At 43.3% G+C, this 23352-nt stretch overlaps 3 protein-coding genes across 4 annotated transcripts in view; 1 reads left to right on the forward strand and 2 right to left on the reverse strand.

The window, feature by feature from the left end:
* The window catches only part of gnai1 (guanine nucleotide binding protein (G protein), alpha inhibiting activity polypeptide 1), a 13521-nt gene extending 7656 nt beyond the window's left edge, over nt 1-5865 (reverse strand). For both annotated transcript variants that reach the window (XM_031859039.1, XM_031859038.1), the window contains exon 1: nt 5372-5865. In XM_031859039.1, the coding sequence (XP_031714899.1) occupies nt 5372-5489 (118 nt within the window). In that variant the 5' untranslated portion in view covers nt 5490-5865. The remainder of the gene's footprint in view (nt 1-5371) is intronic.
* Nucleotides 5866-9472: 3607 nt separating this feature from the next.
* Nucleotides 9473-14850, forward strand: cd36 (CD36 molecule (CD36 blood group)). Its single transcript, XM_031859054.1, has 12 exons — nt 9473-9694; nt 10104-10264; nt 10390-10534; nt 12192-12347; nt 12465-12556; nt 12802-12851; nt 12955-13024; nt 13284-13471; nt 13599-13717; nt 13803-13876; nt 14151-14205; nt 14318-14850. Exons 1-12 carry the CDS (start codon nt 9572-9574, stop codon nt 14471-14473), a joined length of 1389 nt encoding a protein of 462 aa, XP_031714914.1. The 5' UTR covers nt 9473-9571; the 3' UTR covers nt 14474-14850.
* A 687-nt stretch (nt 14851-15537) lies between these two features.
* sema3c (sema domain, immunoglobulin domain (Ig), short basic domain, secreted, (semaphorin) 3C) overlaps nt 15538-23352 on the reverse strand; it is a 35642-nt gene continuing 27827 nt past the window's right edge. Inside the window, exons 13-18 of the mRNA XM_031859065.1 lie at nt 22091-22179; nt 21504-21545; nt 21115-21272; nt 20083-20150; nt 18697-18827; nt 15538-17740 (exon numbers count right to left, since the gene is read on the reverse strand). Of these exons, the coding sequence (XP_031714925.1) occupies nt 17321-17740; nt 18697-18827; nt 20083-20150; nt 21115-21272; nt 21504-21545; nt 22091-22179 (908 nt within the window). The 3' untranslated portion in view covers nt 15538-17320. The remainder of the gene's footprint in view (nt 17741-18696; nt 18828-20082; nt 20151-21114; nt 21273-21503; nt 21546-22090; nt 22180-23352) is intronic.

Below are 23352 nucleotides of genomic sequence, written 5' to 3' on the forward strand. Positions count from 1 at the left end.
AAGAGGAAGTGGAATCATACCATGAAGTCTACCGTTATCTCGTGATATTGTCAGCAGAGACAAGATGGTTTGCTCTTGCATAATAAATCGTCGGCTTATATCTAGTTCCACTTCCCTTGATGTTGCAAAAAATAAAATAAAAATAGTGACCACTATCTGTCTGCATTACTACAAATTTTCCCTCGGCAGTCAGTCCCGGGTCTTTTCCTTCAGGATAATTGGATGGGATTCACCCCGAGGACGTATTATTTTAATTACGCGTCACCTCTCGGGGTGCTGGAGGGCCCCGGAGGAGGTCCCTGTGCTCCGAGGTGAATCCCAGTGGGACGAGCTCACACGAGCCATTTCCACAACACCGCAGACGCTTCACATACCGACGCAGCTCCTCTGGATGCGGGGGACGGATGGATGTCCCCTTAAGGCGGGCTGTGAGCTCACACTTCAGTTCAAAGTAATAACTTTTAGCCAACCCCGGTTGTGAGACAGGGAATACAAAGACCTCACTGCAACGAAAGCGACTGGCAACTGTTTTGATAATTGATTTATTTTAGCGGCACAAATTCTCTTCTCATCGATGTAGACGGAATATTTTGGACAAGACGAGACGAGACATTGGAAGACGTCGTCTTGTTTTTTTCCCACCGTCCTTTGACATTTCACAGACCAAATGCTGAGTGACTTCATTGAGAAAATAATCACAAAATCAATCGATTATGAAAGTAACCGTTGCAGCCCTGCTCGCATCAATTCAAAGATGAGTTATGTTTCCGCCTCATCATCAGCTTCACTGAACTGGCAAAGACATCCAAGATAAAACAAAACAACTAAGACTCATTTTGATGCCGCTTGAATTCAATGAAATAATAATGACCTGGTATTTGATGAATCATTGTGAGAAACTGTAGTAGCAAGTTGTGTCAGAGAAATCTTCTACCCTAGAAACACCAGTTCACAGAAACTAAAACCAGACGCACGACTTCTTTGGTAATTCTGAGCGTTGAGTGGTTACAATTGGACAAATAGCATCAATTCTAGTCTCCAGAGTATTCAGAGGAATCAACGAGACGAGAGCTCTGTGCTTCATGTTGGTGACTTCGCTCTGGCCTCTCTACACCAGTGATATCATTAGGGTGTGGATCTCGTCAGAGCCTCTAGGCCTGAGGAATACAGAACACAGAGTCATCCTGATTTGGACACACACACTCACACACAGACCTTTAAGGGTTATATGGCACCACAGGCCTGACCTATCACTCCTCATGCAGAGTCATGTTACACACCCACAGCTTTGATACACCCACCCCAATACAGCTACAGACTCAAAACCACTGGAGCAGCTGGTTTCTGTTTCTGGCGGTTTAAACTATTTTAAACTGGCGGTTTTTTCCTTCTTCTTCTACAGAGAACAAAGCCGTTTCTATCCATCGACCTCAAACACGTCTTTTCTCTCGGAACTTCCCCTCAGTCGATCTTCCCAGGGCAGCGAGGACGGGGATTTGAAACAATAGCCATATGGAGATGAATATGATTAAAAATGGCTACCGTGCCTCTAGATTAACCACATGTCACAGCTAATTATGGGATGCACAAACATGGATTAACTTAATCTAAGATTAGCTCTCATCAGAGTTTTAAAAAACTAGGTTTGAAAATGACTAAATCCAGATGTTAATGCAGGCAGAGCTTTGTTATACAGTTAAAAATGAATCTCTGTTGAGTGTTTAGACAGCGTTTGATCCATATGGACACACCCAAATTAAGATGAATACATTTGCGTGCTGGAAAACTTGTCAGCCGATTTAATGGAGCAATATGCCGAAATAAAAGAAGATAAAATGGACAAAGGGACAGTAAGTAAACAACTGTTTTCACAGTAAAAAGAGGCCGCCTGTTGGTCCAATCTTCCCGTTCAGCTCTAACGGTTCCCTCGGTGAACCGGTGTCTTGAGAGAAATTCTGCATCATCATCATCATAAAACTTAACTGGGTGAGTCTGCCCTGAACTTTCTCTGAGCAACTTGATTATTTTGCCCAATCAATGAAAGAAAGGCAGTCAATTCAACAGTTAAACCTCCTCAAGTGTGAGTTTAAAGTTAACACTAAAGTTTAAAGAGAGGTTTAAATTGGACTTGGGGAATAAGCAATGTGTTCTTGCACACCAACCGAAGTTAAAGTAAACAAAGGCGTCTCCTTTTCAGGCTCCAGATCAAGGACACGAGGATCCATTAGTGTGGGTCAGGAGGGGGCCAACATTTCCACATCCACACTTCCATCTGTTCAAGTCCCGACGTGTCCTCGCGTCCCCACCACATGATCCTTTCCCGGAGGAAAAACAGATAACATCATCCTCGACTACCACCGCTTAACTTCAACACGGATAACGAATTACAAGAGTTCCTGACCTCGTTGTCTTGGCTAGCAGCTGATCAAATTCAGCATTTCGTAACGGTGCTACAGGCTACAGGCTTTGTAAGGTGCTGAAACGCTCGTCTGGACGGAGACTGTTGTAAAAACCTAGTAGGGTGGAAGTAAGGTTCTTGGCTCAATTGGACATTAATTAGCGATGCCAATCGGCAATTGGACATCGGCCCATGTGGGCGATGCCACATTAGCAGCATGAGCCCAACACCGTCACCTCTCCCCCTCCCCCCCCCCTCTCTCTCTCTCTTATTCTGTCACACACGTCCTTCTTCCTCTTTTACATTCTCTCTGTGTCGTACAGTCATTTTCCCATTATGATATATGGTTCCTCTCACTCACTATTCACTTCCTCTTCCCCCCTCTGCCTCTGGGGGGAGGGGGGATTTAAGTATGAGTCACTCATGAAGGATTCCAGGAGCCTCGGAGCAGTGTGCTTCCCACTAGAGGAAACGACCAGAGGGATTGATCTACCAATAAGAGGATCAATGGCTAAAAGATTGTTTCCCACACACACACACACACACACACACACACACACACACACACACACACACACACACACACACACACAATGGCCGACCTATTCACACAGATGTCTAGTGATGCTGACAGCGCTATCGGAACGCAAATAAATGAGCTACTTTGATTGTCCGGCTTTACGAGGAGTAACACGGCCACGCTGCTCTACATGTTTGGCAATGCTGGTTACATCATTTTTTCATAAATTGGCAAACGACGGCAGACGTTAGACAAAGGCAAAAGATTATTAATAAAATCTTCACACAGTTGCGCGACAGCTATAGAAAGAGTAATTAGGCTGAGGAGGAGATTGTAATCTATTTCAGCACGTAGATATGAATAGTAGGATAATTAGGTCCGGGAGATGATGGAAATAAAACGAGAGCCAATTAAAGACTAAGAGCTAAGTGAGAAATGTGTTCGGTCTCTATTCAAAGACACCTGAGCAGCACACTGACTCACAGAGATCCAAATCATTTTTTCATACAAATCGCAGAGGTTTTTTTACGTCAGCGTGAAGATTTCATGCCGGTGACTGGGAGCGCTGCTCGGCCTGCGATTACCTTTTAGGAGAACCAGATGGCGAAAGGCATGAACCTGCCGCTAACGCCGAGGTTTCGCTGCCGCGTCGCATCTCTACAACCCTGCCAGCCCCGTGCTACCACGCCACATGTTCTGCTGACTTTTAGATGTATTTATGTTGACAGGGTCTGTTTAGAGAACAGTATACTCCACAGTTTGTTGTCTTTTCAGTGTTTGTATCAGCAAGGTAAACAACTCAAACAGCCTCCTCTGTCTCTCTGCAGCAGAGCCTTTTCATTTTTAATGCTTTAGTCATTAGCGGCGTTCTCCTCTTACAGCCCCTCGTTTTCCTTTCTCCTGGTGACCCAGCCCGCCTCTGTGTGTGTGTGTGTGTGTCACTTCAGCTCAAACACAAACGGCAGTCAGACGGTGCCAACCCGAGGGGGGCCACGCGTGGGGGCCCCACGAGGTGGCGTGCAACCGTCACAAAAAGCTACTCTCGCAAAACAACAACAACCCCACAGAGCGTGGTTAAATTGTTTGTGTCAGTGCGAAAGTATGAAAACTCATAATCCGCCCTACAGCAGCAGAGCAAAAACTTGACCCAACTTGCTCGCTTTCAACTCAGCAAGCCCCATCTGGCCCCCGAGCACCTGAGGAATGCGATCTACCTGTAGGAAGGAAATACACACGTTCTTGTACCAACAACGCAATACTAACGTCACCCTAATGAATATCAATGAGAATGGTAGAAACGGGTGTTGCTGTATTATATGAGGAAGTATTTATCTTGCTCTGGCTCACAAATCTGTCCTCAAAGCCACTAACGGCTCTTATTCTGGGCCTCCTGTCAGATGTTTGCCTGATATTGGTGTTGGCTTCAGTCTTCTGTGTCCTGGTAACCCACATACTCATGTGTGTGCATGTCAACATTCCCCAAAGCTGGACACCTAGGGGCTTGATGGAAAAGTTTCTCACCTACGGTCTCTGTTTACAAGGATAACAGTGTTTCCCCCGACGCGCGAGTAACGCCGCCAAATTGTGCACATGTGCTGTGTTTTCTAACGGTGATGTAATGAATGCAGGAAAGTACACATAGGAAATATAAGAGACTTCATTCAACTGTGCCGTTCATAAGTCATTCTCGTGGTTGATTTTAAAGGGATATTTCCATTACTGGTGGAGTCTTACGCACTAACAAAGGTCAGGTCAAATTGGCTCTTACTCCCGAGTAATGAAAGGGCCATGAGGCAATTTACATCGGCATGTCACGTCAAGCTGATCAATGACAATTTAGTTTAAATGGCTGCTATTTTAATGTCAGGCTTCTAACTAAATTACACTTCATCATAGTGATTTCCTGCGTTTGTTGCGCAAGATGTTTGCCCTTTTTCAGAAGTCTGTGTTTGTTGTTATTGAACTTGAGCGGAGAACAAGAGAAGACCACAAGGCTTCCAAACATATGGAAATTGTAGAGAAACGCTGCAAGAGAAAGAAAGAAATGCAACCCGTCATTAGGCTCAACAGGACCGTTAAACACCCTATAGTGACTGGACCCTCCAAAGTTTTCAGTCACAAACACTCAGGCCTGGGCCCCTGATGTGCCACAGGCCTATTTAAACTGCACGAGAGGAAATGAGCCATTGTTGAACGGATTTGGGGAACACAAATGGTCCACACAAGCTGAATGGAACTAATGCCAGCAGCATTAGAATAAAACGTGCAGACATTTTTGAATTAAACAGATTTACACACTAATTGGAGATGTTTTTTTTTTTTTTTTTAAATATATTGGTTAGTAACTTCAAGTATTTGTTGTTTTTCTGTTTGGAGAAAACGTTATGTTGCATTCAGTGACACACGGTGAAGTTCTCTCCCTCCCTCCCTCCTCTCCTCTCCTCCTTCCTTACCCAGCAGCAGCAGCTTGACCTCCCTGGCTGCCTTCTCGCCGTCGTCCCGCAGATTCCTGTCGATCATTTTGCTGCGCTCCACCGCCGCCTTGTCCTCCGTGCTCAGTGTGCATCCCATCCTCGACCGTGTCCTTCAGACCCAGATGGTGTTTTTAAAAAAACAAACAATATATCTAAAACACCATATATACCCACATTAAATGGTTAAAAAAAAACTGCCTTCACTCCGCACACACGCCCTTTTTTTTCTTCTTAAATGACAGCTAATCGATGTGTTTCTGACGGAAATGAAGGGATTCGACTTTTCCCAAAAACGGCGTGTCGCTTCTTCTGCCCGCTTGTTGAAATCCTCCGTGCATCCGAATGAGAGATATTTAGACAGCGGAACAGTTCGTTAACGATGTCTCTTCCACCCGTTCGCCTCCATTCGTTGCGGCGGCGACTGCTAGTATTGTATTTTGCGGCTTCTAGTAGAGAGAGAGAGCTGCTCGGCGTGTTCCGTATCCAGAGACAATCAACTTCCGGTCTCATCCTTCACAATAAAGGTGTAATTTCTTCAAACCTAATACTGAAGAAAGACTAACATTTGCAAACATTCCCTCCAATATTTCCCCTTTTCTTCTCTAAAACTGAAAAATTTAAATATATAGAATGTAAATTATAAAATACTAACTAATATCAAGAACATATGTAAACTGTGCACAGAGCAAATACATGACTTTGATTTGTTTCAGTGTAATTTTTTCAGTATGTCTTGAGTTCATAGGTAAGAAAAACATACTATTCTGAGGCCTTTATTTTGTAGGTAGACCCCTAAACCGGAAACTTCTCGACAACGGGACGCTAATCAAACCTGCACACCAATAGCTTTACATGTATCAGTTTAATACACATTTAGCATGTTTTAGCATTCCTTGTTATGTTTTCTTATATATTCCCTTCATAATATGACAATACATGTTTAATAGGATTATTTAAATAATACAGTAGTATAATAGTTTTCGTATTATTCCCCAGTTAGTCGTATGATTTGTTTTTCCAAATTGCTGGCCTATTGTAAATTTACGTTGTGTTTCTCACGAGGTCCTCCAACTTCCCTCTCCCATATCCATCAATCAAAAATCAGATGAGCTGCAACATTATATAGACAGGCATTAGTCACGTTACGATTTAGTTTTGAAGTTTAAAATATGCACACTAATATTGTACCCAAATAAAAACATAATTTTCACTTTATTGGCCAAAGCATGTGCCTTTTATGTTGATAAATATTATAACTTTTTTACGTTGTGAGTTTAACTCAAATTCTTAGATATATTATAATAAATTCCATTTAATCCAAACCTCTAACTGTGGCAGTGTTAGTCTCGTCCCATGCCCGTTCAGCTGTACATGACCATTGTTTGTGGTTTAAATAATTTAGCCTGTCGGACGGAGTCAAGTGTGAGTCTTTCAAAGTCAACAGTCAGTCTAAGTGTTAGTGGTGTTCACTTCAAAATATTCCACTCAAACCCTTGTGGTGTGAACAACCCCGTCTGTCTCTTCATGCAATTTTCATTTGGAACGTGGCTTTCTGGGAGTACATGCAAACTTGTGGTGTTGACCTTTCCACTCTAATCCTATGCTGGCTGGAGGTTTCCCTCTTTGTCATCCGGGTCTCTCTCCAGGTTTGAGACAACAAGAGCCAGAGGGTGTATCCCTCTGACAATACACATTTTTTAAAACCCCCAAAATTAAGCACAAAGAATTATAAACAGTCAATTCTGTTTGCTAAAGAATGGTGGTCAAAAGAACAGATAGTGTTAGATGGTGTAAAATAACCTCACAGGTATCATTAAGCATTACGTGTTCTCAATAAAGACAATAAATAAAGAAACTGAAGGTGTATAGGTTTAGTATCTGCCCACACAAAGTGAAATCCAATACAAATGTTGTAGTTGGACTTGTAAGATCAACAATAAAGTCAGTCAGGTGATCTTCAAACAGTTTTGACGAGAGTGTTTGTTTGAATAGACAGAGACGTGTCTTTGGCGGAGAGACTGAGTGGGACACACCACATGGACAGACCTTCTGTTCTCAACATGCAGTCAGTGTTGATGGAGTGCTGGTGCTGCTCTCCAGTGGTGATAATATGCAACTTCACAGTGCTGCAGAGCTGTGTATGTGGGCTGTTTGATCAACCCTAGAGCTCAGTGTGTTTTTAAAAGGTTGCCATGTTAAAGGGGGAGTTTACTCCTCACAGGGAGTCCAACACAGCCTGTAAAAGCAGTTTCATTTAATGCCTGGTTATAAGGAGCTTTGTTGGACAGAAATAACCCCTGAGGATGTCATAATAATAATAATGATGATAATTATAACAATAACAAATACTTTAGTATAATGAATAAACACGCAAACAAGAAAATAGATAAACAAATAATTAAATATCTCATTTAATTTGAATAGCACTTTTTAAACCTGGAAGTACAAAGTGATTTCCATGGACAGCATAAAATGAGAAAAAAACAAACAACCAAACAAATAGAGACGAAAACTCAGCAAAATACAAGCACAGGGTTAATAGACTGTATGAAAGATATTTGCTAATGAATCATATAAAAAGGTAGGATAAGTGAAACCATTAAAACATGTAAAGCCGTGTACAAAATAAATTTACAGTTAAATCGTCGGATGGCGGGTGAAACTATTAATACAAGTAAAGCCAAAATGGATTCTAAATAAAATTGGAAGCCAGAGAGAGGCTCAAACTGTGGAGATGTGAGAGGAGTGTTTGGTCTTCAGAAGGCTGACTAAAGAAAGTGACATGCATTCTCTCATGTCAGCCATGCAGCTGCACTGTTGCCATCTTTTTGCATTCAGAGGGTTAGATTTGTTTGTGATAACTTACTGCCAACACAGTTGTGGTTTCTGGGAAATCTAACTCAATGACAAAAAGCTCTCATCGATGCACATTCAACTCCCCATTTGGACGCTATTGATTGTCAGGGCTTCCATTTGGGATAAACTCTGCATCAGAGGTTTTCCATGGGACGATGAAGCAGGTTATTGAAGGACTTGATGGTGTGGGAACAAACATCGATGACTTTAAAGATCACCACAGAACACGAAACGAAGCCGAAACAATTTTTGGACCCGAAACTCACCTGTAAAAAACATATAGAACATGAATTCACAGAGAGCATCTCCCACCTCTCTCTGGGCTGTGATGAGCGAGAGACTGAATGAAGTTCAGACAGAGGAATGCAGTTTAGTTGCATGGGAACGTGATTGTGCAGGAGGCAGTGCTGACGGAGAGAAGTGAAGAACTGATCCTTGATATGCCACATGTTGTCTGCACAGTTCAGGAGTTAAATAAATCAATTGAGATAGAGAGCAATTTATTTTATTATCCCTCATGAAACCACAAATTCAGATAAGCCTAATTTTTTGTTGAACAGTCTTGGTGCAATGAGGAAATACTTAATCATGTATGTGTTCCTCCTTTTCTGTCCCTTGTAAGCTCGGAGCAGAAAGTGCAGAGCAGACAAGTGATGAATAGATGGAGGAGGACAGATAAGAAACAGAGCAGGAAATATCAGAACAAAAAAAATAAGTGAAATCTCTACGACGGTTGTCATCATCTAGGTCTTTGGATATCAAGAGCCGATATCTCACACCCTGATAAATCCCCTGCAGCGACAAGCCAAGTCTGTGTGGCAAGTTTCGGCTTAATCTTACGAGTGCTAGATGTTAAATGAAACAAAACTAAAATAGCATGGCTCCATAGGAGCAGAAAATAGCTTTATTTCATGCCCGACCTATGCATGTGCAACAACTCCTCTTTCAACCTTTCTCCCCAGCCTATTGTGGCTGTTATCACCTGCTGAGATAGTCCCTGATACTGGGGACATAACTCTCATCTGAACCTCGAACCTTTATTGTCGTTATGTAACTTAAATTTCTAGGAGGTGCATGGGCGGCTGCCAGAGGTGTCTGTGCCTTTACCTGGCCTCTGCTGCTCCATCAGCTCCTCTGTTACAGCCCGTCTGTGCCACTGCTGCTGCTGGTTGCTGGTGCTGCTGATGCTGCTGCTGCTGCCGGGACACAAACACAGAGAAGCTGCACATACTAGCACCCACCACAAACACAGAGACAGAAGGAGAACCGGCTGCAAGGCAGACAGACGGACGCACGCAGTGACGGAGGGAAGCGCACACCACCATGGGCTGCTGTAACAGGAGGTGCGGGCTGATAGCCGGAGCTGTGTTTGGGGCGGTGGTAGCCATCCTGGGTGGTGCCCTTATCCCAGTGGGGAACAGCATCATTCAGGGGACAGTGGAGAAGGTATGTTGCCGAGTTTCACCCAGGGGGGTGGGAGAATAGGGGACTGACAAGTGTGCGTGAATGCGTTCTTGTGTGTGTGTGTGTGGGTGTGTGTATGTGTGTGTGTACGCGGAGATCAAGGTGAATCAGGAGAAATGAGAGGGAAGAGGCGTGTGTTTCGGAAAGCTGCTTGACATGGTAAACAAGAAGCTGTGCAGAAAGCCAAGTGTGTTTTCATCCTTTGAAAAATCAGTGTCTGGGATTTTAATAAGAGACTGTAGAGACAATTTTTGCAGTTTTAGACCTTTTTTCTTTTTAAAAATAACAGAGCATCCTCTCTTTATGGGATGATCTCAGTGGGGGCAGTTGGCCTGCTGGCAGTCTTGAGGTCTGTTAAAAATAGACTGTCTGTTTGTCTTCGGGGGTTTAGGAAGCCGTCATTGAGCCTGGAACGACAGCTTATGACAACTGGGTTGCTGCAGGAGCAGGGGTGTACAGGCAGTTCTGGTTCTTTGACGTGCAAAACGCCCAGGAGATTTTGCAGAACGGATCAACTCCAGTGGTGGTGGAAAAAGGACCTTACACATACAAGTAAGGTGGATTTATTGACCTCTTTTATAACATTTTGATGAAAGGCTAAAGAATTTACAGTATAGAAACAAATGTCTCCTCTTACAAAACTGAATATCTAAGTGAGACCTTCTTCCCCTTTTCAGGACAAGATATTTTGCCAAAGAGAACATCACTTTTAACTCCAATCAAACTGCCTCCTTCCTGCTGCCCGTGGGCGCCATCTTTGAGCCATCCATGTCAGTGGGATCGGAGGAGGACAAAGTCACCTCCCTCAACTTGGCTGTGGCTGTAAGTGAGTGTCACCTCGGTGATTCCTGACTCGACTCAGCTCTGCTGTTAATAGTTACGGTATCTCTGTTCCAAGGCCAGGACAAGCTGTTCCAAATCAAGCTGTGCTGGCCTGTGGTGGGTTGCTTTTTGGCGTGTGACCCTCTCTGATAGGTTGAGTGGCTTCCCAGGTTGTTCCTTTGAATGTTTTTTCTATAGCTTAGGGCTGAAAACTATCCAGAATTTCACAAGAAAACAAGGATGAGAGAATATTTTGGCACTTACTACAAAAGAAAAGCAGTATGTTTCTTCTTTCGATCCTGTTAATCTGTGCCCACTCAGTATTTAAATGAAGGGTCCGGACGCCCAGGTTGGTAAACAGTGCACTACCTCATAAAGAGTTGTTTCAGAAGGAAATAAAATAAAATGAATTGGCTGGGGGAATTTAAGGTTTATAGTGAGTCGGCACTTTAACAGTGTCGAGACAATATCTGAGTTTCCGTGCTGTTTTCAATACTTAAACTGAGAAATATTTACATGTTTTTCTACAAAACTATTGAAATGCTGAATACAAATTAAGTATTTTTCAACCCAGGTTTTACTCTCACAGTGACACACAGCATAACACACATGAATCGGCAGCTAGCTTTGTTAACCGGTAAGTTTCCACAGATGTAGTAAGCGGTAAACTACAATAGCGTACTTTTTACTTGGACGACTCAGCATGTTATTCATGAATAGCCAGCTAGCCAGCAAGTTGCCCCGGAAGTTAGCCAGGCTACAATATCTAATGTCGGATGCTAATTTATTTTGACCACTCCAAGAATGTTATTCATGAATAGCCAGCTAGCTAGGTTAGCCAACGGGTTGCCCCAGTTAGCTCCAATAGCTAATACAGCATGGTCATTTCTTTAATTACTGTTAGCTCTGTCAGCATGTTTGCCATTGTTAGCACTGTTAGCTGCAAGCTGCCGGCTCAGCCATAGCCACGTTTAGAGGCAATAGAATTGTTCCAAATCTCTTATAAAGCACCTTGAAAAAGTTCCGGAATGCAGAAGATGTTTGCCGTAACATACGTTGCTTTGAAGGAGTCTGTGTTTTCTCCAATGGAGGTGGCAACTGCAAATGTAGCATGACCCACAGTCACAAAAGCCACAATTTCTAAAAAATAACCAGGTTGAAAAATACCAGAATCTGTTGTCCAAACACAAGCGAGAATGTAAAAAAAACCATACCTCTGCACCACAAAAAAACCAACAGCTTACGAATCTGAACAAGTATTGGTATGTAGGTTTTGATACCCAGCTCAATGGTGACTGGCGGTGTAAGAAGAACCGAAGTGAACCTTAACATTGGTGCAAAGATGCTGTCGTGTTGGAGCTTTGTAATTAGGAACAACCAGGAAGTCATCATTTTAAAATGGGAATTTGTTAATGGGTACAGCGCTTTCTCTTCAATCTTTGATAAGGCTCAAATGACGAGCACTATCTATTTCAATTGATCAGTTTGTAAGTAAATATGCGATATCACAGTGATAAGAGTCAAGAGGGTTATTGTATGGCTTATCTCCAGAGGCAACCGCAGCAGTTGTGTGCACAACAGTTTTGCTCGTGTATCAAGATGGAACCATACTGTTGCCAAAATATAAAAGATGAATGTTTGATTTTTCCTTTTTTAGGCAGCTTACTCACTGGTTCCCAAAGTGCTTCATTCTGTGCTGGAGAAACTGATAAAGACAAGCAACTCCTCCTTGTTCCAGTACCGTACAGTCAACGAATTGCTGTGGGGTTACAACGACCCCATGTTGAAAGAAAAGCTGGGCCTATTTTACCCTGTAAGTAAACAGACATTGCAGCCTTACGCTTTCACATAGTAAAACACAGAATAGACGAAATCTACCCAGTAACACACAATTTGTATGAATATATTGAATCAAATGTGTTTTCCCTAGTACAATGGCACATATGAAGGCATCTTCAACGTCTACACTGGAAAGGAAGACATCTCCAAAGTGGGAATAATTGACAGGTGGCGAGGAGAGAGGTGAGTCTGATTGTGAAGAAAGTGAAGGAGGTATTGAGTCTGGTTTTGAGGCCTTGATCTTTTAAAATCAGCTACATTTTGACAAGAAGCCAGTTTGAAAAAAAAAAAAAAGTGGGATATTTTAAGCTGTTCAAATCAGGTTAATGAAATTGTACGGATTCTGAAGTGAGAATTCAGCTTTTCTTGTAATCTTTAAGGCTGTTAAATCAAATTGTTTGTCTGACAAATTGAATTTTGTTCAACAGGAGCCTTCGTTTCTGGGACGACAAGTACTGTGACATGATCAACGGGACAGGTGTGGCTCACGCAGACCCCCCCCCCCCTTATAACTTCACACTCCTGCAGCTCTAAATGCAGATGAGTCACCTCTCTGACCTCATTTCTTCCCTCTTTCTCAGATGCATCTTCATTCGCTCCCTTTGTGGACAAGAAGACGCCGCTCTATTTCTTCTCATCAGACATCTGCAGGTGAGGAAGAGTTTCATTTTGGGGGATCAATGTCATCTGATGCAATCTGACGGCTGTGCTATGTCGGGCAGATTTACCATCTTACTTTAAGAACTGCAGCCATTTGGACTTTCCTCTCAGTAACCACTAGAGGTCAGAGCTTTCCAATGCCAAAATCACAGTCATGTACTGGAGGCTGCATTAAGTTGCACAAAGGATTACTGGGTACATGATGTTCAGTGTCTGGAAGACTTTTGAACTGATCTCCTTGTTGTTTCAGGTCTGTGTCAGCTAGCTTTGAGGAGAGCATGGATCTGAAAGGGATTGAAGTGTATCGCTTCACCCTCCAGCCAGACACCCTGGCCTCCCCAACGGTCAACCCAGAGAACAGCTGTTTCTGCAGAGACCCAAAGACCACCAAGAATTGCACCCTGGCTGGAGTCCTGGACATCAGCTCCTGTCAAGATGGTCGGTTTGCATTTGTTTCGTTGAGCTCAACATAGTCAATGCACCCCAGAACTTTCTGCTGCCGTTTTATCGTTCTGCTCAGCAGCTTGGTATTTTTGAATTGTCTGTTTCTTTGCCATCTGAACAGGGAGACCCATCTTCATCTCTCTGCCCCACTTCCTCCATGGCAGTCCGTACCTACGAGATGCCGTAAAGGGCCTCAATCCCATCGAGGAGCACCACGTCACCTTCCTGGACGTGGAACCTGTAAGAGCTTTTTATTTTTGTGATTCGTGACTTCTAGGGGCAGCAACTCTGATGCTATTTTTTTGTGTGGTATTTATTCTACTAGACAACCGGGTTCACCTTGAGGTTTGCCAAGAGAATTCAAGTGAACATGATGTACGGACCATCAAATGTCATCACGTAAGTTCTGCTTCACCTTTTTCAAAGGGAAAGGTTTGTGGGGAATATGTTTATTCTCTTTCTTAACGCTTGTAAAGAAAGAGAATACTGGTGAGCGTTAATTTTCCAAAATTGTGAACTATTCCTTTAAGAAAGTTTGAGTTTGCATGTCATCCGCCTCTCTCTCTCTCTCTCTCTCTGCATTTCCTGTCTTCTTCTGTCATGTCAAATGAAGGCAAAAAGTTTGAGACACCTTGCCGCACTGAATACCAAGTAATGAACTCTTTCCCTGCAGGGTGCTTAAGAAAGTCAAGGATTATACCATATTCCCTCTTGTTTGGATGAACGAGGTGAGATAAAACGTGGAGCGCTGCAGTCATGAAGTGTGGAGTCTGTTAGTTTTGGGATGCATGATACTCAGTCACTCTCTCTCTCTTTCTCTGTCTCCCTCCATGTCACCAGACGGCTTTGTTGGATGACGAAACGGCGGAGATGATTAAGGAGGAGCTGTTGTCCCGTATCGAGTTATTGGCGATAGTATGGAAAGCCCTGCTGGGCTCAGGTGTGGTCATCTTCGCACTGTGTTCCATCGCCTACTGTATGGTGAAGAAGAAGTGACCAAAGCAAGCTTGTGTGCACGGATGACGCAGCAGCAGTCGTTGTGTGTGAGCTGCAGAGCAAAGTGCATTTAAGCTGCTACGGGACATCAAACCTTTTGATATAGAGTTGCACTTTTTGTAATTTCAGTGTTATTAATAATGTCATACTTCCTTTGATCCCAGGGGGAGGAAGACTGTGATTTTGTGAAGCTCAAGAGCTTTGCTCAGCATTATTTCAATTACAAACACTGTAACAATAACTGAATCAGGGATCTTTAGAGAGAGAGAGAGCAGACGGAGAATCCTCTTAACTGTGTGGATTAATCCACGCAGAGGAGCGATGGGTTTGTTTGATATCTTATAAAAGAAACGTACATGAATCTAATCTTTCGCAAATGGTTGTATTCTTTGCTGAACCGGTGTCTTTAAAATCAATAAAAGTTGAAAGGGAGTTTTGTCATTGGGTGTTCTATTGTTATTATTGGATTGTTCCAACACGGCAACACAGTCTATCAAAATTGGTCGACAATCACCCTCGGCCCAAACTACAGCAGAGACTGTGCCGCTGCTGAAACAAACCTCTGCATTGTTCACGTTGCAGCAAACTTAGTTTTCTTTTTAAATCAAAAAGAGTATTAAAATGGGCTGGGGGATGATTATACGGGGCTTTTGAATGGTACTTGGGTTTGATTGTTGAGAAAGCAGTATTTCTGACCAGCAGGAGGCCTCTCTTTGGTTTTTATGGGTTTTAAATGACCCTCTGCAGCCTACGGGGCGACTTTAATTCTACTGTTATGGTCCGAATCTTACATGTCACACATATACCAGAGGGTTTATTGGGATGCACATTTAGGACAGTTTTTGTTTGAAAAGCTCTTAAACGTCTGTGTAGTATCATACCCATTAGTCCTCTTCCAGGATGCCAAATGTCTTCATGTGATAAAGTTTTAAGGAATAAATACTTTTTTACCAGGAGTTAGAGCAGACGATCCCTTTCTGAACGGTGATTGGTTACCTTCAGACAGAGCCAGGGTAGCGGTTTCTATTATTTGTGCTAAGCTAAGCTAACCAGCTGTTGGTGTGGCTTCATATTTACAGTACAGACATGAGTGGTATCGATCTTTTCATCGAACTCTCTGCCAGTAAGCAAATACGTGTATTTCCCAAAATTGTGTGACGACAGCGTGACTGTTCCTTTGAAGCAACATAATAGGCGATCACCGTAGATCAAATAATCTATTTAGAGGACAGAGGGACGATAAAGTGGCCAGTAACAGAAATATTAAGTTCACATTTTGAGATATTATACAAATAAAAATATCTGACAATAAAAGGCATGATCTTTCTGTGATATTGAGATTCATCGGAACAGATTTATTCAGGCTATCACGACATTAATAAATAGAAATACATATGATTCATAACACTGAAGTTACACCAAGTTGAAGTTGACATGATGCCGGTCGCACAGCTTTATTAAACGTGGAGCAGAGATCTGTTTAGAGGGTACAACTATAGAAAGTCTTTTCTCAAAATGAAAATAATACTGTAACGTCTCTGCAATTTGCAGATACAGTCATAGCTGGTGAATCATGTTGAAATTATGTACATAAACATCTGCACAACATTAAATTAAAAAGGATGAAACAAAGAAAACATACTATGTACACAAGCAACGATTAATCTCTATCTACATTAACTATGTCTCTGACAAAAAAAAGTCTATTCACAGAAGTCAATTAATTACCATTTCTGCATTAAAACGGTCCACTTTGCTGTCGATGATGTGGAACAAATATTGTCAGCATCTACCTTCAGATGTAAACTATGCTGTGAAACCAAAATATGCAAATCTGCTCGTTACTCAAATCCAGGCCAGAGTGAAGATGCCTCTACATTACTGATGCATTTCTATAAACATGCTTCTGAAACAAGAGAAGCATGATACAATACGCAGCTGAATTACACTGAGGCAGATTCTTGTACATGTAGGTCTGAGTAATAGGAATAAATACAGGAGAGATCACGCAGAATTTGACGTGCTACTCTGTATTTTACCATTATTTCTGTTTGGTAGCATCAGGATGTTAAGTTTGGCCTTTGAACTAATTCCCTTTTTAACATTCACAGCGCTGTAATGTGACACTTTTTACTGGAACCACTTGCCATCTGTGCTTTGTATGAACTGTGCTATTATAGACTGTATGAGAGGCAGTCAACACATGAGAAACATGACTGTTTATTACCCTATGTTTGCCCACGAAGCCATTTCACTGAACAGAGACACATTTGTTAGTTTAAAGTAAACACAGAAATGTGAGTAGAATCTAATAAAATACTAATATTATACTTTGAGAAGGCGTTCACTCTCAAGCATGCATCTGTCTCCCTTTTGCCCCCTTTTCAATCTCCTCTATTCACTCTGTTCATTTCAAATTACCGCCTCTTTTTGTGAACAAAGAAACAAATCCATTGTGGGCTAATATCCGGCCAGCCTAGTTTCCCCTCTAATATCGAAAATATGATAAGATCATCGGCCACAGCTGCGTCTCAAGGTGTATTATCGTAAGCAATATCAGCTCAGACCGCAGTTTATCAGTGCCACTCACAACAGGGCCACCTCAGTCCGTGTTGCGACTGCGACAGCAAATGAATTGCTCGTGGGTGCCTGTGGGTGTGTATTAGTGGATGTCACAGCCATCTGGTCACAGTACCTCATGCAAGAAAAGGAGATATTGCCGAAGAACAACTCCCCACACCCACCTCACAGTGCAGCTCTGCAGTTTGAGATGAGAATTGGAAAAATGAAGGTCTGGCTCGGGGAAACAGAGGGAGGTGTTTGTGTCAGTTTCTGCACCTCCCTGTGTCAGACCTCTGGGACGTGATTGCGCCGGCTGCGGCTCTTCCTCCGGTCCAGCAGGGGTTTCAGTTTGGCCAGGTCCCCCCTGAGAGGTCCAGGTGGCTGAGGCTGCTGCTTCTTCTGCTGGAGGTTCTGGAGCTGCTTCCTCTCTTTGCAGTACTGCTGCACAGCCAGGCTCTCTGCTGGACTGAAGGCTGACAACAGGGTCTTGGGGTGCAACGAGGTGGCCCAGGCCCACGGCGACTGCTGTTTGTCCGTCAGCACGCTCACCATGGCCTCGCTCAGCACTCGCAGGTGGATCTTGGCGACGGTGCGTTTGAAGCTGTTCTCGGTGGTCAGGCAGTAGTAGAGGCCCTGGTCGGACAGCTGGACGGAGCGGATGAGGAGGCCGTGCTCCGTGGAGACGACGCGGTCGCTCAGCTTCACCTGTGGTTGGCACAATTAGGTTCTGTCATAATAACACCATGGTTTGTAGTGGAGATGTTGATTATGAATAAATAAATATCTATCTATCTCATTACGCTATGCCCTTTGAGAGATCTGTGTGCTCATCCCTCCAGTGTAGTTACATGTGATGTTGATTGGAATAAAGGAATGATGGACTCTGGATTTTGATACTCTGGTTCTGGAGAACCTTGATGGACAATTTGCAGATGAACCATTCCAAATTGTTGAAATACTGAAAGAAGATGAAATTGCAGTGAATGTGGAGGTGCTGAACGAACCCTCCTTCGTCGCCATCAATCTGAAAATAATGAGACTAAACTGATGCTGACACTCTAAATGCAACACTTTATTCCTTTTCCACCGACTACTTTAAAACCAGCTCGGCCTCAGTTTGGAAAAGACTCCAATGATTACACACCATAAAACTAAAGTGATTTATTTCAAGGCCAACATCTATTCTCATGGGGAAACGGCTATAAAAACGGCCATTACTCTGTGTCAACTCCGCAGAGGTGAGAGCTTAATCCATAAAAGATTGTCCATGCTGACGCACTCTTGCCCGGCATTATTTAATCTTTCACAGCCTTTCAAGGGGTTAAAGGGGCGTCAAATATTTGTAAAACGTTGCACCGCTGAGAATCCAGCCATTAGTCAAGGTCCACATCATGTTTGATCTGTATCACCGCTCATTACGGTGCTCCGTGTTTGCCGTGTCACTCCTCAGGCGATACAAGCGCGTGAGCTCATCTGATTGCTATGACATGTTTGATATTCCATGTAATGTTTAACAATGTGACCGAAACACCGGAGCAAGTGAAGGACCCTTAATCAATTTTATCTCAAAGAGATTTTCATCGGTGCCACGTCAACTTGTTGCATACGTGCAAAGGCGGGCTGTGATGTTGACCTTTGACCTCTCTAAATGTCAAACTGACCTCTTTCCTCCTGTCATTGTCCCTGTGAATTACCCAGCGAATGGACGCCTGAGGAGACTTGGGAAGGCACTCCAGGAAGGTGGTGTTGTTTTTCACGCCGTACTGCGTCATCTCCACTGCGTTTCTGTAGGCTGACGCGCACACACACACACACACACACACACACACACACACACACACGCACACACGCACACACACATACATGCACACACAGAGAGAGAGAGAGAGTCAGGGGAGTCACGTCAGACGTCACCTGCTGACAGACACAAACCCCACAGATGGACTCAAATCTGTCTCAAGTCCCAACTGCGAGAGGGAAATGTTGACACAGAGCTTAGTGTGACACCTGCAGCACGACCGACCGATCCCCCACCCAGAATTTCTCAGTTTCTACAGCCTGACAAAATCTCCGCCAATGCATCGGCGCAACTCAGTTTCGTCTCATTTACCGTGCAGTTTTTGTTGTTGCGGCTAAATGGTTCATCACTCAGCTGGATGTATGACAGGGTTGCGACTAATTAGCGGTAATGGCCGTATGGCTGGTTCCCCAAGCTCGTTTTAATTTAGAGATGTAAACTGTTCACGGAAATGGGACACTCTGGGGAGCAAATCCTCTCCTCTCAGAGTAAAGCCTGCCATTACTACTGGGTGAATTTTCGTGATGGATGTTGAGCAGCACCTGGACACACAAAAACATACAGTAGCTGCAGCTACTGCTCCAACGTAAACAAGTACAATCGTTTTTGTTTTGGTTGCATTTGGTTGCCATCAAATGTGGATTTTTGTGTCAATGTCTGTGTAAATGTGAATCAGTTGTGGGAGAAGATTAATTGATTTGAGAAATGTCCCTTTATGAATACATATCATAGGTAAATATTTAAATGCATACTGCTGCATGCTTTTGTTTTTTGGACACTTAAAATGGAAAAACAAGCTGAAAACACAACATTGGCATATTATCACCTTGTAAATGTATTATCTTATCCTGCTTACACGTAGCAGCATCGGCGTTCATTTGATGTTTCGGTCCTGATGAAGGTGTTTTGTTTTTTGCCTCCTGAGAAAAATATCTGCCTTTATAGCTGCTTTTTTTTGTCAGCTACTTGCTATTTTTGTCTGCAGTCTGGTGCTGGGCAGGTAACTTTGGGTGCATTTATCTGAGCTGAACAACTGCCTGCTGTTGTGAGGTTGACGACGGTGTAATTTGTCAGCCGTAACATCTTAACATCGAGCTAAAAGAGGCTTAAGCTCTGTCGAGCTGAGGGAAAATGCAAAGACGAGTAAAAAAAATGCTCTGTGGTTTTGTCCCAATGAGCGACACCTTTCACATAACACAGTCATCTGATCATTTAATGTAAAAATATGGATCAGTGCAGCTTTAATTACCTTTTAGATTGAAACCTCTGCACTGAGTGAGTGGATTTCCATGCATGATGTCCTGCCTTCTGCTTCTCCTAAAAAAAGAGGAAAGGAAAACAGCAGTGAGTATAAATACACTACAGCTAAATACAGAACAAATACACAACCTTCTTCCTCACATGTCCGTCTCATTAAAACTGTGGAAGTAGCTGTCAGTGCCAAAACAATATGAGGAGGATCGGACTGTTATTCCTCTCAGCGGTGCACACTGATATAGAACAGCTTGAGGAAAGGAGCACGTAGACAGCTGACGCATTTCACACACATTGTCCTGCAGGAAAACAGGCCGCTCTCTCGTCCTGCGACCAAACCAAACCTGACCTGCGTCTGACGGGAATGTCAAGAGACAACGCAGACGCATGCCTTAAAAGAGAACAGAGAGGTATCGGTTCATAAGCGAGGTATCGCTCGTACCTCCTTGTCTGCGTTATGTCTAGACGGACAGAGGGGAACAACAAAAGGCAGAATTAGTGACATACTTACGCTGAAGTGTTCACTGAAGGATTCCAGTCGCGTGATCTTTTTGGCCTCACAAGTTGTGAGCAGCTCTGTTCTGTTCTTGTTCAACATGTTGTCGCACATCATCTGTTTCCCACATTCAGTGTGGATTGATTGATTTCATATTTGTTGCATAACTGATGAACACTACTTCGGTTGTCTGTTGGACACCCACAAGCTCACTAGGTTCCCATGGCAAATTGGGAAAAAAGTGAATGCAAGTGAATGGGAATACTGTATACTATTCAATACATGCTGATGTTTATTTAACACTCGTGAAAGTTTTGAATAGCTGCCTTTATGACTGGGTTCCCTAATCAACACCTGTCAGCACAGAAGAAGACTTGTATTGGGGCTTAAAGGCTCTTGCATACTTTTTTTCTTTACTGCCATGAGAACAGTCCTCGTTGGACACTTGATACTTCTCAGGAAATTTAAAAGATACTGAATAATGGCACCAAACCGCAGTTAGGAACCCTGAAGCTGTAAATCTTTGCATACCTTTTGCCGGTGGGATAGAAGCGCGAGCAGCTGAGCCCGTCCCAGGCGCAGTAGGGGTCTCTGGCCAGGCAGCAGTCAGCGCAAGCCGAGCCGTAAGCGTGACAGCGGTGCAGGGAGACCTGCGAGACCCCGAACTCCGAGCTGACGTACAGCTGTTGCTGTAAAGTAAACAGTTCAAATATCAGCCGCCCTGTTTGTCTTCATAAGTGGCCGGCTGACAGGAAAATGAGGCAGAGCGCCGAAACAATTACGGCTTATTATTCCCTGGCCTTTGGGAGGCTTATCGTGCACAGGAGAGTTCTGTTTCGTGCATTACATAGTAGCCACAGACAATGAATTACATATTAAAACAATAAAACTGCACTTAATAAATGAGGTAAGTAGCTTACTTTTTTTGAGGATATTCTCAAGTTTGTAACAGGAGCTTGATTCTGAAAGAAATAGCACATACAAGAACCAGGTTAAGAGCTTTTAGACAATGTGCACAGTTCTATCACATTCTTAAAGGAATAGTTGGGAACATGTTGGGCAGAGAACAGCTCATCAGACTTTTATTTAATACAAAAAAACAGCCATCTAGGATCAGCTTTTCGCCAGATGTATCTTTCTGAAAACTATTTTGGGAATAAATGTCCTGATTGATGGACCGCTATGGTGCAGTGGAGGATCAAAGCAGCCGAGGCGTTTACATCTGATCACAGGTTGATCACACTTTTAGTGATTCAAGAAGATAAAAGAGCATGTGCGGAGGTTCACTCGGGGCAACGAACAGACTCTCGCAGTATGTTACGATGTTTCCCATCACTCTACGCTGCAGAACATCCATCTCCCAAATGCCACCCTGTTTCTGTCTGTCTGCCCCTGGCCTTTGTGTTGGGGCCAAGCGCGCCCTGCTCCCGTCCCCTCCCTGCCTTTGATTTTAGGGGATGAAAGTAAGACCATAATGAAAGAAAGCGGAGAAAAACAGACAGCTGACCTTAAACACTTCCAGCTCCTCCAGGATCAGATCTTCATGCAGGGATTGATTGCTTGGCAGCACAATCACCTTCTGTACTGCACCTTTGTCTGGGGGCAGAAAGCAGACATGTCTTGAGTTGTAACTACACGCACGCATTAAACCGCCGTGTGAAACAGATATGGGCTACTCAGCCCAGACGGGGAAACTAGAATGCAACGCTTGTGAAAAACAAACAAACTCCAAGTCTGTTTTCCTTTGCCCATGTTTGCTTTTGAAATAGGCATGATAGCCACGGGACAGTTTATAGCAAAACCAACTGCAGGGGTGAAAATGGAAGCTCTTAAGCCTACGCAAGGGAGGACAAGGGCCACGCAAAGGGGCAAAATTCAACACAACCATCATCAACAAGGCTTTTTTTGTCCAGGGAGTTGGATCAGCGGAGCAGGGAGAAGGAGTAACAGCTCCTGGAAACGCCTGATAAGAGCGTCTCTCCCCTCATCCTTGAGACAAAGCAGCATTTACGGGGCTCAGATATGGTGAGACAGCTCTGGCCTCTCTTCGGGAATCCATGTGGGAGAAACAGAATGGAGAGGCTGCCTGATAAACACAAGCAGCTGTGAGAGAGAGAGAGAGAGAGAGTCCCAGAGCTGCTTTCTGAACGCAAACATGGGCACAAGTGGACACGCACGTGCACGAATACACGCATAATTATGTGCGCAAGCACACGCATAATATTCTGTTTAACCACCATTTTGTGAGAACAGAAACAAGAGATACAATATATTCTACACTTGTGCTCTCAGGAACATTTAATCTCATAATCAGTCTTACATTTTTCTAACTTATATCCACCTGCAGGTTTTCTCATCTGATTTCATAAAAATAAGACCATGCAAGGAGAAAGCCCTCTCCGAAAGTACCACGTCTTATCCAACTGTCTATGACCTTTATAATACATGCTGTCGCGTCTGTTTTTTTCAAATTTGCCACCACACCCACAGCATACTATGCCCTCTGTTATCTGTTTTTCTGATTTCCAGCTGTGGCGAAAGGACTCCTCCCTGACAATCATTCACTTATTAACACCTGACGAGAGATGATTTGTTTTATTGTTACTTCCCTTCAATTCACTGTAGATTAGTTTCCTTATAATATCCTGGTTACAGCTCCATAAAATGCTCATTAGAGCTAGAATAAAAAATGATCAGAGCCAATATTACCTCAATAATTACCTCAATATTACCTCTGCTTGGTGTGGGAAAGGTCAATTTTATATATAT

This window comes from Anarrhichthys ocellatus, unplaced genomic scaffold, assembly GCF_004355925.1.
Source record: "Anarrhichthys ocellatus isolate YVR2014 unplaced genomic scaffold, GSC_Weel_1.0 scaffold21, whole genome shotgun sequence".
NCBI lineage: Eukaryota > Metazoa > Chordata > Actinopteri > Perciformes > Anarhichadidae > Anarrhichthys > Anarrhichthys ocellatus.

What these genes read in the sequence shown, in the direction of transcription:
- cd36 (XM_031859054.1), top strand. Translation starts at nt 9,572, where the DNA reads ATGGGCTGCTGTAACAGGAGGTGCGGGCTGATAGCCGGAGCTGTGTTT. An exon ending in TTCAGGGGACAGTGGAGAAG is followed by an intron (nt 9,695 to 10,103) that starts GTATGTTGCCGA and finishes TCGGGGGTTTAG; the next exon opens with GAAGCCGTCATTGAGCCTGG. An exon ending in CCCTCAACTTGGCTGTGGCT is followed by an intron (nt 10,535 to 12,191) that starts GTAAGTGAGTGT and finishes TTCCTTTTTTAG; the next exon opens with GCAGCTTACTCACTGGTTCC.